Source organism: Excalfactoria chinensis, chromosome 1 (assembly GCF_039878825.1).
Source record: "Excalfactoria chinensis isolate bCotChi1 chromosome 1, bCotChi1.hap2, whole genome shotgun sequence".
NCBI classification, from domain to species: Eukaryota; Metazoa; Chordata; class Aves; order Galliformes; family Phasianidae; genus Excalfactoria; species Excalfactoria chinensis.
In genome coordinates, this window is record NC_092825.1 from 57,705,326 (window position 1) to 57,718,789 (window position 13,464).

General features: G+C 45.2%; 1 protein-coding gene across 13 annotated transcripts in view; it reads left to right on the forward strand.

Annotated features, from left to right (window-relative positions):
• The window catches only part of ERC1 (ELKS/RAB6-interacting/CAST family member 1), a 281,305-nt gene extending 274,578 nt beyond the window's left edge, over nt 1–6,727 (forward strand). For all 13 annotated transcript variants that reach the window (XR_011902606.1, XR_011902608.1, XR_011902609.1 and 10 more), the window contains one exon: nt 21–6,727. Coding sequence is in view for 8 of the 13 variants with exons in the window: in XM_072326455.1 (XP_072182556.1) it covers nt 21–158 (138 nt within the window). In the remaining 5 variants the exon portion in view is untranslated. The remainder of the gene's footprint in view (nt 1–20) is intronic.
• The last annotated feature ends 6,737 nt before the right edge of the window (nt 6,728–13,464 follow it).

Sequence of the window (13,464 nt, forward strand, 5' to 3'; positions counted from 1 at the left end):
GTTGTGTGTGTTTCTTGCAGCTTCGTGACGAGTTAGAAAAGGGCGAGAAGGAAAGCGCAGAGCTGCAAGAGTTTGCCAACGCCATCTTACAGCAGATAGCGGATCACTGCCCTGACATCCTGGAGCAAGTCGTCAATGCACTCGAGGAGTCATCATGACCTCGGCCGCTAGCCCCGCTGGAGCAGCACACCAACAGCCGAGCCCAGTCAGCCCAGGAGCCACGAGAGTGGAGAGGAATGTGAAAGACAGAAAATGGAACAGAAACTTCTGGTGCACTTTTTGCAAGGAAAACAAAAACAAACAAAAAAAAACCCTCTAAAAACTAAACGCTCTCTAGGTTCTTCCAGTCTATGATTAACCAATCACGCTTATGTTCATCTTCTCACTGCCTTTCTACTTTAGCATCCAATTGCCCGCTGACTTGTTGATGGTATTGGACTTTTGGATACAGCTAAGCAGAGCTCTTCCGAGTCTCCTAATCAAAAAGGGGATCCAATGAATGCAAGAAGTTCTAGTTCTTTATGAGGTTGCAGATGGGTAGCCCTTGCCTTTCACTCATGTATTGTTTTGTTGGGTTTTTTACCTCATAAAAGCTAGAAGTTTCTATTTCATAGTGCTAAAACCTAAGCTTGAGTATGCTCTGATTATGGCTCACAGATGGCCAGCATCAGCTAGCTAGCTCAGGTCACTCAGCTCACTGCCTGTCTCAATGTTTCTTATGTTCGTAAGTAACATAGAGAGGAAAGGAAGGTTTCCTAATTATGTTCTTTTAGCAGCTTAATCTAGCAGCTGGGAAACAAGGTAGGCATGCCAGTACTTTCTGTTTACTTAACATTAATTTTATCGTTCACTGATTTGACTCTGAAGTGCTGAGTGAGGCGTATTTTCAGATAACCGTTTTTGTCTGTTGGCTCCTCATTTTATTAGCTGAGGTTGCTCTTCATAGCTCTGTATCACCTAAATTCTCATTTTATAGAGAGATCTCCCCCTTCATACAGGTGTGATCAACAAGTCAGCTCCCAGGTTTAACTTGTATAGTTTGCCCATTGCTAATCTTTCAGGCTGTAGGCTTGTAAACACCGGCTGCCTTCAGAATAGTCTTAGGCATCTTGTACATGAGCAAATCGCATCATTTAGCTTAAAAATATAATTTTAAAACTAATTTAGGTAAATTAGCCACGCAGTTCTTACTATAATTATAAATTAATTTATTTTGGGTTAGTTTAGGTTAACAAGTAAATAGTTTGAGTTCAGAGCAAGAACCTGTTCTTATAAAGAGGAGCGTCTCTGCTGGAGTTGGCACCCAGCTGAGTAGATAGGTATAAAGTCACAGCTTTAGCTAAACCAGTGCAATTCTTGTATTTATATGAGAGGCCTTCATCTTGTTCCCATCCATCTTTGTTGCTCATTAAAGCCCCTGCTGATAGGTAATATGACCTGAAATAGCAGGTCGGTTTGTCATGGTAGCAATTCAGAATCCTATTTTATGAGTAGGACTTGGGTGTTCATTCTTGGGCTCTGCTTTAAAGAGGACACTTTTTTTTTTCCTGGCTACCAATGGTTATATGCATCTGGGGGCATCTGCAGGACAGAACTGTTTAACGTGTCCCCATGTACTCCTTAAAGGAGTTTTTCCCCTTTAGCTTTCTCGTATTACCTAAGAAAACAGGGGGAGGGGAAAAAGAGACCAAATAGCAACACAGCAGGCGATGAAATCTTGGTCTTCTATTCACCGGCTAATTATGAACCCTCTGACTCCTGCAGCCATTGCTGTAACTCTGGTTTTACAACTTGTGGAAACTTCAGCTGATTGCAGCGTCCATCCATCGTCTGCCTCTCAGTTAACTTCCCATTCAGAGCCTCCCATTCAGAGTTTGATTCCACCTGACTTAGTACATTTTGAGCTTAATCACTAAAACTGTTAACGCTAAATAAAATGTTTCAAACCCCTTCGGAAGAACTGAATTTCCTGCATCTTTCAGATTTGTAGCATAACTCCCCTGTAGGTCTTCCACACCTTATCTTTACACTTTGAAATGACCGATGAATCATACCCTAACTCATTCTACTGTAATGATTCAGAAGAAGCAACTGTATCTGTAGCCGCGTTGTTTGCTGGGTAGAAGTACCTAGGTCTCCAAAGAAGCGATGGCTTGCACCTTCTCCATCTTTTGAACTGACAGTGCTTTACAAATCAGGAAATGTAACTTTATTTCTCAGTATAGTATTCGCCTGTGTCCAAAGAGTTTTGTTTGTTTGTTTTTTCCCTCGTGTAAGAGGAGAGTAATGGGAACCTGAATGTTTGCGAGGGGGAAGTACCGGAAGGCATGTAGACAGTGACTGTACATACCACTGAGCCATGCCTCATACCAGAACCACCCCTTTGGTCCTATTATTTGAGTCAGCACGTTTTGATAGGAGCTGTTGTTTTGAAATCTTTCCTCTTGCTTTTTCTTCATCACCCCTAATTACTCACTCAAGGAATTTAATGCTGCCTGTAAAACCATCAGGGCCATCAGCCTAACATCATCACACTGCCACCACCACTCCTGACTATCTCATTAACTTATATGGTCAAATCTCCAGCTGCCCTGGTTCCCTGCTGTAAAACAATCCCTCTTCTGTGAGAAGCTGTGGAATTTCCCTTATCGATGGTTCAGATGACTCCTGCTTGTAAACCTCTTACTGAGATGTTCCTTGATAGTGTTCCTGCTGCAGGGGAAGGGGGAGGGATGGGAACAAGGGGTGGTCATTTCTGGCTGTTATTTCAATTCTGTTTGTGTGCTGCGTTGCCCATACATCACAGGAAAGCTCTGAGCTTCAGCACTGGTTCTTTTGCATCTTTAACTCAGCTGCCAGCCTGAGACTGTGTTTCTTGATTGCAAAGTGCCTCAGCAAAGGCACATTGCTGTCTGCGGGACCCATGCATGTGAAACCAGGTGAATCTCACCACTGATGCATCTCCTGGTGTCTTCCTTGAAAGGGTTTATCAAGCCCGGCCAGTTTTCACAACAGCCATTTGGTCTTTTATCTGCAAGCCACACACTTGATGTTCTTCACAGCAGGATTATTGGGCCTTTGCAAGTGTTCTTAACTACTGTTATCTTCTTGGGCCTCTAGACTTGCAACTTAAACATTGATCTTAGACCTCAGTAAAGTACTTTCAGGGAGAGTGCAGATCTCAGTTGGGAACAGACTTGATCCAACTTGATCTATTGAACTATTTCAAATAATCTCTCTGATCCTGTGTAGATATAGATCTTGTCATGGCAAATAGTTTGAGGATCTGTGAGATCTGGGAAATGCTGCTGGCTGTGATTTAATGCTGAGTGTTACCAGAGAAAGCTTTTCTTCTTGTTTGTATGGAGTGCCACAACATTTGCCTTGGGGTAATCAATGGATTTGGTGATCATTATCCATCAAGAAACCGCCTATCAGGCACATGGCAGAAAATTCATACACGTGTACTTGCCATGATGCTCATCCAGCTGCCTAACCTTCTCCAATTGCTCTGATATCTTATATCCAGGTGTCAGCAGCCAGGAAAATGCAGTTTCCTAGCACAACAGTCGTACAGTACAGCACTTCAGGGCCCCCTCCTAGCCTCCTGTCCAGATCCCAGTGAGCCAGGGGAAACTTACTTGTTCTTCTTCTCCTCTTTAATGAAGTTCTATTTGCTGTGGGACTTGTGAAAGTCTTGCCTACTTCATTGTTTTTGTTTGTTTTCTTCCTATCTGTCATTTGTAGAGAACCTGGTAGATGTAAGGACCTGAGGATCTGCCTGTAGAAAATTAAATAGATAATTTTCGCTGGGTTTGAGCTGAAAAACAGCTCAAGCCTGTAGTCCAGGCGTAGTGTAAAAGCTGGCATCACACCCATGCTTGCTGATGATATCCATGAGTCCAAGTACATATTTTTTTCCTCTGAATCAAGCCTCATTTAAAACACTAAAAGGACATTAAAACACTAGAGGAGTTGCAGTGTGAGACCATTAGCACTAGTTGCGATTGGAAGAAGATTTGGCTGGAGTGCTCCCAAACAAAGCTCTAAGCTCCTGCAATTATCTCTCACTTTGTCTGCCTTTAACTAGCTTTCCCTCTGAAAATGCCAAGCTCTTTTTGGAGCATCCAGTTTTTGCCAAGTCCAGTGGCAGAGGTCACACAATGCGCAGAACTGTATGTGCTGTTTCCAGTTGCACCGCTGGGATGTACCTCCCTCTATCAGATTTGCTGGTACCTTGTGGGTCTCAGTATTTTATACAAGGGAGCACTGATGTCATCATTCTTATAGGCTGTTTTCTGAACCAAAGGGGCCCCTATTTTTGTTTGTCCTTTAATTCCCACCCATTCTGCTGCTAACACTCAGTTTTTTGGGAAATTCCTACAACTGATAACAGGTTAACAGGGTTGAGTCCCCCACTCCTGGACTCGTTGCCAATCGTTGCCACTGAAAGGCTCTTCACTAAGGCATGTAGAGAGCCACGCACCGGTATCATTGCAAAACAGATATTTCACTATATAAGTCACACACGCATCTCTCAATGACATCGATAAAATAAAAAGGGAAGTAGCACAATCAAGGCATCTGATGTTAAAAGCTCTACTCAGCTCAACGTCTGCACTGGAACGGGGAAATGGGGAGGAAGCAGAAGGCAATGGATAACTAACACTGCCCCAGTGAAGCTGGTGGGGTGGAAGGGTCAGGCAGAGGGTGTCCGGCACTGCTGGCGAGAGCACCCTGCCAATCAATCTCGTCAGCACAGCAAAGAGAATGAGTGTCGGAGGGGATTTTTAAGCAAAACTAGGTTTTTAATTGTTTCTTCCGCACGAACGGGAGGAACCTTTTACAACGGCAAATCCTTCTGAACAAAATGGCTGCGTCCGCTGACTTTTTTTTAAAAGAGAAAAACTGTTTCAAAACTTTTTAGTGTCAAAAGCATAAACACAGAAATCCTGACTTTTTCCAGTGTGTGTGGTGAGTGCTGTAACCCTGTCATCAGTATCTCTCCTGACTTTTTCAGGGGCGTTGTTTTTTTTTTTCCCCTGTTTTGTTTTCTGCTTGTTGATATTGTCTGTGTGGTCTTAAGGCTGGGGCAGTTACCAACAATGTGTGTCTGTTGTCGGATTAAAAAATAATAATAATAATAAAAAAATAAAAAAAAGATAGTAGTAGAACTGAAAAAGATGTGTTTTAAAAATATATAAAAATTAAGTTTCATCAAAAGGAATTCAAGTAACGAAACAACAAAGCCGTGACTCTTCCTCTCAGGACTGTACGGAAAAGGATTTGTGGGCTTATAATTACAACCAGTTGCCCTTCATAGGGTTTTGAGGTCCAGGAGGCTTGGCCTCGTTGGAAATGTTATGAACTATGTGTCGTAAATTTGTGCTTCCCCAGTTTTAGGCTGTACGTGCCTCATGTAGGATGGAAATGGGCAGAAAGAAAGGGGATTTTGGAGATCGGTCTTCTCTGGTATCATCGAGTGTCCCCCACAATGTGAACCATTGATGTAAATGGACCAGATGGTTTGGCCAACATGCAAAGGCCACATGCAAATGTAGTTTGGCTGTAGGCATGTGGGTCCATTTTAGAAGCAGCAATGTGAGGATAAAAAGGCATGTAACATAAAATAAAGCCCACGCATTTTGCTTTACCTGTGATACTGGGTAAAGAACGTCATTAAGTGAATGTATTTTTTCTTTTGAAGTTAATTAGCATGTGTTATTTATCCTCATTTTGCACTTCCTGTTTGGATCTTAATGAAGTAAACCAATTTTGCTTTTAAATAGATATATCCGCCTTGGTTTCTCAGTACTTTGGTGGGTTTGTTGGTCAAAACATTATTTTTTTTCAATTTGGGCTGACAAAAACAAAAAAAGGATCTCTTCACCAGTCGTATGTAGTCTCTTTTATTATCAAACATGGTCATCATCTAAAATCCAAATCTGAAGTTAAATTGTACAAGTAGGCATCTTTCCTTCAATCTTTGTGGGCACGACCAGGCTTCAGTCCCCGTGACATACAGGTTGCCCTCAGCCTTCAGTCCGCAGCACGTGGCAGCAGCCTGGCTCAGGGTGCCTGCACCAGGCTGGTCCTGAAATGCTTATCACAGTACATCTGGGGAAGTTCTGGTGGCAAATGCCTTTATCTGTTCAGATTCTGAAGGAGGATGAAAAATGGGACCATGAATGGGGAAATAACTTCTGTGCTAGTCTAACGTGCTGCTCTGAGCTCACTAGAATAGCACACTGCTGTTTCCCTCCAAGTCAGTACATAAATGAGGGCCCCACTCCAGGTTCTGGCTCACCAAGTGTTTGGGGGCGATCCAGAGGATCGCTCTAAGGGTTAAAAATGCTGCGGGATGGGATACTCCATCCGCTCTGCAGACATGGATCCCTCATTTGCTTTGGAAGAGATGTGTTGCACTTTAGTGGAGGGGGAGACAGGCTTTGGGTATGGGATCTGGTGTACTTGGATTCCTTTTGGAAATAACAGCAGCGGGAGACATTGATGTCCGTGATGCAAGTGCGCACGCTGCCTTCAACTTGTATGTGTTTTTATTGCTGGAGTCATGTTACTGACAGGATAATGAAATTGCAAAGAAAATGTGTTATATTCAACTTTGCCTTGATAATATAAACACTTTGTTCATTTTTTTTTTGTTGTTTTTTTTTCTTCTTTTTTTATTCACAGACTAAGTTCATCAGGAAATTATAAAATTATTTAAAAATTCTGTGCCGTTGTATTCATTTTCAGCGAATCCGGATGTGTCTCAATGATCTCACTACACACAATCAAGTCGGAGGACCAGGCGGCTGCCTCGAGACCAGGCTTGGGGTCAGACCCACTGCCCCTCCATTCTTTTGGGGGCTGCTCTGTGCCCCTGGCAGGGTGGGTGGGCACAGGTCAGGTTGCAGGTCCCTCATGCCCTGGGATCACACCAGCCAGGTTAAGTGGAGATGAAGCAACTGTGTTTACAGTGAGCCGTTCCCTTTGTCTCTCTCTCACCTGTTTTTCCAATAAACACGACTCCAAGGTTGCTAATGAGTGATTGAATCCCAAATGCACATTCAGCATTGAGTCTATTTCAGGATCAAGTCGTACGGACTTGGAAAGACTTGAGGTGCAAAGGCCAGCAAGGCTGCCTTACACAGCACACACTCTGTGAGTCCTGAGCACAAGTCCTGTCCCCACAGCACCATCAGCCACTGCAGAGCTGCAGCTTTGTCACCAGGGGTGGCCTGTGCCCCCTGCAGCACTGGAGGAAACGGGTTCAACCCGGTGTTCTGCTTCCAGCTGCATTTTGAGGACGCAGGAGATCGCCTGAGTAATGTCACTATAAAATCTCATTTTTCTCGCATTTCTCAACTGCTCTAAAAGAGAATAGCGTTGCAAAACCAGGTCCCAGTGGTAGAACAATGTCCATTTTCAACGCACTCCACCAGATTCTCTGCAGCTATCCCAAAGCCCTGGGAGATGACTTCCCCACATCAGGACAATTCCTAATGAATTTCACTTGTAAAGCCTCTCCGTTTCTTCCCTCTTTTGTCTGTCCACACAGCAGATTTTTTCTTTGGGATGTTCTGCTGGCCACGTCCTTCCTGCTCGCTGTAGATTTATCATTTTGAGGGGGCCCTTCAGATCCCAACTGTTTCTGTGGGGATGACCTCACACACTACAGCAAAAAACCCCCCGGGTCTCAGGGCCTGCAGAGTCCCTTCACTCTGCTAATTGGATCCCTATCACTTGGTCTTCAATCAAATGCATAAAGCTGCATGTGGAAAAAGGATACACGGGGATTAAGGGTCTCAGGAGCTTTGAGAGGAAGAACCCGTTGGCCTTTCGGTGCCTAGTCTGCTTTGTGTTCGGGTGAGTGTCTGGCCAGGAAAGGCCTTCACGATTCCAATCAGGCCAGGGTGTGCCTGGCTTACAGGGGAGCCCAAATGAGCTGAATGAAAACACATGCCACATAAATTTAACTGATTGCTGTACAATGATGGGCTGGTGAGTGGTCCCAACGTCCCATCTCAGGACAAGCACAGGGCAAGGAGGTGTAGCAGCAGGGCTCTGGGCCTGCAGGGCCCAGCTGGGCCTGGCTGCTCTGCGAGCTGCTCGCCGTGTCCCCGCAGGCAGGCTCCTATTTGGGATGGCCCCTAACAATAACACGGTTTGTGCCACAAAGCAAAGATGCCAAATCCCTTTTGTGCATTAGTGCTTCAGGTTACATTTCATGGGTTGTGCAGTAAAACACAACAAGGCATCTAAATAGAATTGTCCGTGTTGACTGCAGTTAGCGAGACAAAAAACAGGCGAGGCCACAGTGGAGATGGAAAATGATCAGCCCTGTGATCATACACACACAGAATGTTTTACAGTGTTTTCCTCTCTCACTTGGTGTGCATTGCAAAGGTGGGTTAGAGTGCAAGGGGCCTCACGGAACAGCCTCGTGTCCCCATGCATCTTTCTGAGGAGTGTCACACTTGCCCCTGTCTCATCTCTAAATTAAACCAGTCAGGGAAATTGCTGAAACCACCTCAGAGAGTCACTGAGACGAGCAATGTATTTTGGAGCTCCTGTTTCCAACAGCATTTCTGCTGCCCTGGTTCCTTTTGCTTATGCAGATTGATGCTATAGGGACACATCAGCTGCACTGCGCGTGTGCAGGATAAACCAAAACAGTCATGGCAAACTAATTGCCTGAGCTAATGAGGTGATCTGCATATGGCTAATGACCTTTAGGCTGGGGCTTTGAGATGTCGAGTAGACATTCTTCTCACTGGGCTTCAGGATGTTTAAAAGTCATGGGCCAATGGCCAAAATCTGCCTTTTGCTGTTTCAAAAGGCCCTAAAACTAAAGAAAGGGAGCACGCCTCAAGAAAGCAAATGCATTGTAGCTACACATTATGAAAACAGTTGTTAAAAAAAATTCCCTGTCAAGCAGACAGAGCCAAACATCTTCTGAATACACTGATGATCCATCTGGTCAGCGAGCCAGCTGGGCCCTGCAAGGCTGAAGCAGCAGGGCTACAGCCAGTGGTTCTGTGAGTGTGAGCTTAAAATCTGTGTGCTTATAAGCGTGTGATCAGTTACATTTGCCAAAGAGTTACAACTGCTAACTCTAGGATGGTCCTGGATGAGTCACCAAGAAGTTACATATTAGGCCCAGGATCCGCAGTCCTTTTGCATGTCACTCCATCCGTGGGAACTCAGCTCCTGAAATGTCTGCGGATGCAAACCTCGTGACACAGCAAGTTACATCACTTGGTTTCCTTCTGTGTTGGGAAAAAGGAAGGGCTGCTGACCCAGCTCGGAGCCCCTCCTAAAAAGATTTTTGTTCAGCTGGAGTAAACCCTTCATTTTCTGTAATGGCTCACCGTTTGGAGAACCACAAGCCTTGGAATGTATACGAATGCTCTTAAACTCTGTTATATAACACATGGAAACTGTGTTTAGCTCCAGACAATGGAGCCCAACACACTGCCGCACAAGTGTGTGTGTATCTCTGTGCATCTGTGTACATCTGTGCAATAGAATATGTTTGTATATACATACAGCTGCACAATGGAAACCATGTTTAAAGGATACTAAGCTTGCAGTGCCAAAAGTCTGGAAACTGGAAAGTACAAAACTCCATGCCTGATGGGTCTATGATGCAATTTTTGGTTATGCATTTACACAACCAAATTTTAAAGAATGATATAATCAGAATCGTTTGAGTTGGAAGGGACCCTAAAAGGCCATCTGGTCCAAACCCCCGCAGGGAACAGGGACGCCCACAGCGAGATCAGATTGCTCAGAGCTCCATCCAGTTTGAGTGTCTCCAGGGATGAGACATCCATCCATTATTTTTTTTCCTGGACCTTTCCTTCACTATATGTGCAGGATGAACTGATTTCTTCAAAACAGCAATTACATAAGCCTCAGCACTGAGGTTATCCGTGCTTTTCTCAAGGCCACCAGATCTGGATTGCAAACCTCTCGTTACTTTGATTCTGTAAATTGTCCCTCACATCAGTGACCTACAATACCAAAAGGCTGCCCCTATAAAGAAAGAATTGCCTCAGAGAAAGAATTGCCATATTTTTCAGGAGACGTAAATTCAAATCTGCTTTGTCTTGAGTCTTAAATGAATCAGATCCTGACATTTGGGAAGACCCAGACTTCAAATTCCACAGCTCACAAGTGCCTAGAGCAGGGATTTAGTCTGGCAGAGCATACAAAAATATATCATCCAGATCCAGAGCTAAAATGGGGATCATTTCTCTGTTTCTTTGCTTAGGTCAGTGGGAAAAATCTATTCTGGGGCTATATGCATCAAGCACCTACTTGGGTGCTTTATGCAGCTTAGTTTTGCAAATGTAAAAATGTGATCTAATTCCCTTTAGCCACACACCTGTACCTGCCCAAGCCTTCAGCCTACGTTGGCGCTTGTCTCCGGCTCATGGCTGAGCTGTCTGACCCTCCTCCACCAAACAGGTGCCAGGGATGTGCAAGGCCACAAAGCCCCCAAAGCTCAGCAGCTCACAATGTAAGTGCCCCTGATCCTACCCCACACTTGGGCTGAGGACAGCCTGCACGTAGGCACCTCCCCACGCTCAGGTCTTTGAACCTGAACTGCCTCCACCTGGTTTCTATTACCAGAACCCTCTCCTATAGCAGGTTGCTCATCTGAGGTTGTGAGGGAACTAAAGACTTAGCAGGGCAGGGGGGAGATACGGTTTGATGTTAATGTGGAGCATTAGTGATGGTCTTCCTCTGCTCTCCCTGTCTCTGGGGGCGACTGTTAAAGTTTGAGCAAAGGCGTGCCTATCAAGGATATTCTGAATTACTGCTCCTGAGCTCAGGGTACACACTGACACCTCTCACTGCAGCCAAGGAGCACAGCATGGCCTCAGGGCTGTTTGCTGTCCAAGCTGCAGCCAGGCCACGGCAATGCCTACTCAAGCCAGCATGCTGTTTGCAGGAGGGCACTTTGTGCATTGCTTACTAAGGAACAGATCAAATACACAAGCCCAAGAACTCCACCTTGGCCAAGCAGCCTGCAGCCTGGGCATTTCCAGAAGTCACTTGATGTTAGATACGAAACCCTCCCTAAGTTGCTTCCAGCAGCAAATCCCACTCTGTTCTTAGGAAACAGCATTGTGTTGGGTTATTGTGAGTGGGGATGAATGCAAGGCTCTGGCCAAAGCGTGCCACTTGCAGCTGGCTCTGCCTGTCCTGGGCAGTGCACAGCTGGGGCAGACCAACTTCCTTAGAGGTGCCCAGCAGAAGACAGGAATCTCCCACTGAAGATAGCAGTGAGATTGTTTGGCCCTCCTTTACTTTCCTTCTTTGTTGTTCTTGCTGCTTTTTTGTTTAATGCTTTCTAGTAGCTTGCAGCTGAGGTGGTAGCAGAGGTATTAATGGGCCTGTGGGGAGCTTGGCCCCGTTCCCAAGATGTCCCTTTTGTCCACGGTGAATACTCATGTTTTTGCAATCTCAGGGCTCAGAGGAGTAAAATGGGCCAGAAGAAGTGAGGAGCCTTTTGCTATTTTGATTCTCTGAATAGGAGTAGGCCTTCCAACAGAGAAACGTATGGACAAATGGGAATTTCAACTTCAGATGATATACAGCCATGGCAAGGCCTTCCTGCTTGGAAGCTAACTCACTTCCAGTTTTTTAGTACTGTCAGTTTTCGATGTATCTCAGAAAACAGTGCCTATTTTTTTTCCCTTACGCTTAACAGTTCTGGATTTCAATAAGGTGGTTTGCTGGTTACTTTTGTTGGCTCACAAAGTTATCATCAGATGGATGTGGCAAATGGAGGAGGTGCAGGCCAGAGAAAGGGGTGTTGCTGGTCCTCAAGAAGGGAACCAAACTGCTCTGCCCACTCTGGCTTCTGCACGCTTTGGGATTGCTTCCCGTCATACAGTGCTGTGAGGTCACCAGGGTTTTTTGCAATGATTTGAGGCTGAGCTGGGCACAGTGACTTCAAGGTGACAGTGGAAGGCTGCTCTGGGCACTTACGGCTGGAGGCTTTCATTTGATCCCACTGTGAGTAAAGCAATGACTCCTAAAAACAACAGCAGCAGCACAATTATTTATGTTCAGCTGTCAGAAGAGTAGATCAAAGCTATCTATAGAGCTGCAGACAACATCACCGCGGATGACCGAGAGGCTCCCTTTGTGTGAGGTGACAGACTGGAGCATGACTTCATTGGGAAACCAGTCTAAGGCCCACACAGCAAAGTCATCCCAGCTAACGCTGACCCAGAGCTTTTCTTTGCGTTTGCTTACAGCTGAGCAGTGACAGGGGTTAGGGAGGATGACGCCAACTTTCCCTGTTTTTGTTTTTCTGGTAGGAGACCTTGTTCAGCACAACAGTATCACTTGTGTTCATCATTACGTGCGCAGCCTTCAGATGCTATCTCAGCAAGTTCAGACGTGATGGAGACCTTTGAGCTGCGTGGCTGCAGGGTGTGTTGCAGCCTGGTGTTGTGCGGGATCATTTGGGAACCCCATGGCTGTGTGAGGAGTCAGGGAGGCAGCAATGGCTTCTTTCCCAATTCAGAGCCAGATCCAAAGCTCTTCCTGCTGCTCTGGTGTTTCAAAGCATATCCTCACTGAAGTGCTGACACCATCATTTGCCAACGGGGAAAAGCTAAGGACCTTTAAGAAAAGGTAAAAGGGCAAACTAACAAAACAAACTAACAATTAGAGCTCATCTCCTCCCTTGCCCTCACCGGGTCTCTGTCCACACCACCACCTTCAGCTCAGTTCAGCAGCTCAGTCCAATAAAAAGGGCAAGAGCAGCCTGCAAGCTTAGCTGCTGTGTGCTTGGGAAGGTTCCTGTAGCTCTCTGACAAAGAATGATGTGGTCACCCCTAACGCACAACTACATGTATTCCTTAAGTACCAGCAGAGATAGGTCAGAGCTCTTTGCACCCAACAGTTCACTCGTTCTCTGCAGATCTCTGTGCGCAGGTTATTCACACTTCTACAGAATGGATTACAGACCAACCACATCCTGAAGGTGTTAAACAAGACATTATAATCTTTCATGATGTTTGGTTCTTCAAATCACAGCTCCTGAAGTCTTGCAATGGAAACAACACTCGCACTTTTGTACAATTCCATGTACAAAAATAAAAAAGCCAGAAGCCTCCTAAATGAAAACAAGGCCTTGTGCGTGAGAGCAAATATCATGTTTGGGAGCATGAATCATGGGGTTTGGGGATTTTTTTTCTTTGCAGGTGTGTGTGACTACAGTCTCAGGATCTGCTGAAGCATTTCGTGAGTTTTGGCTTAACTTTCAGATGCTGTGACCAGTGTCAAGCAGTGGGCGTTTTGTGTATCCTGGAGGATTTGTATCTCAAGCAGCAAATTCAGCCGTGATTTCTTAAGGAAGATGACCAGTGAGAATACAGAGCACAAAAGCAATATAACTTAAACCAAACAGGAAAACTCTGTCCTTGATTTTACCTT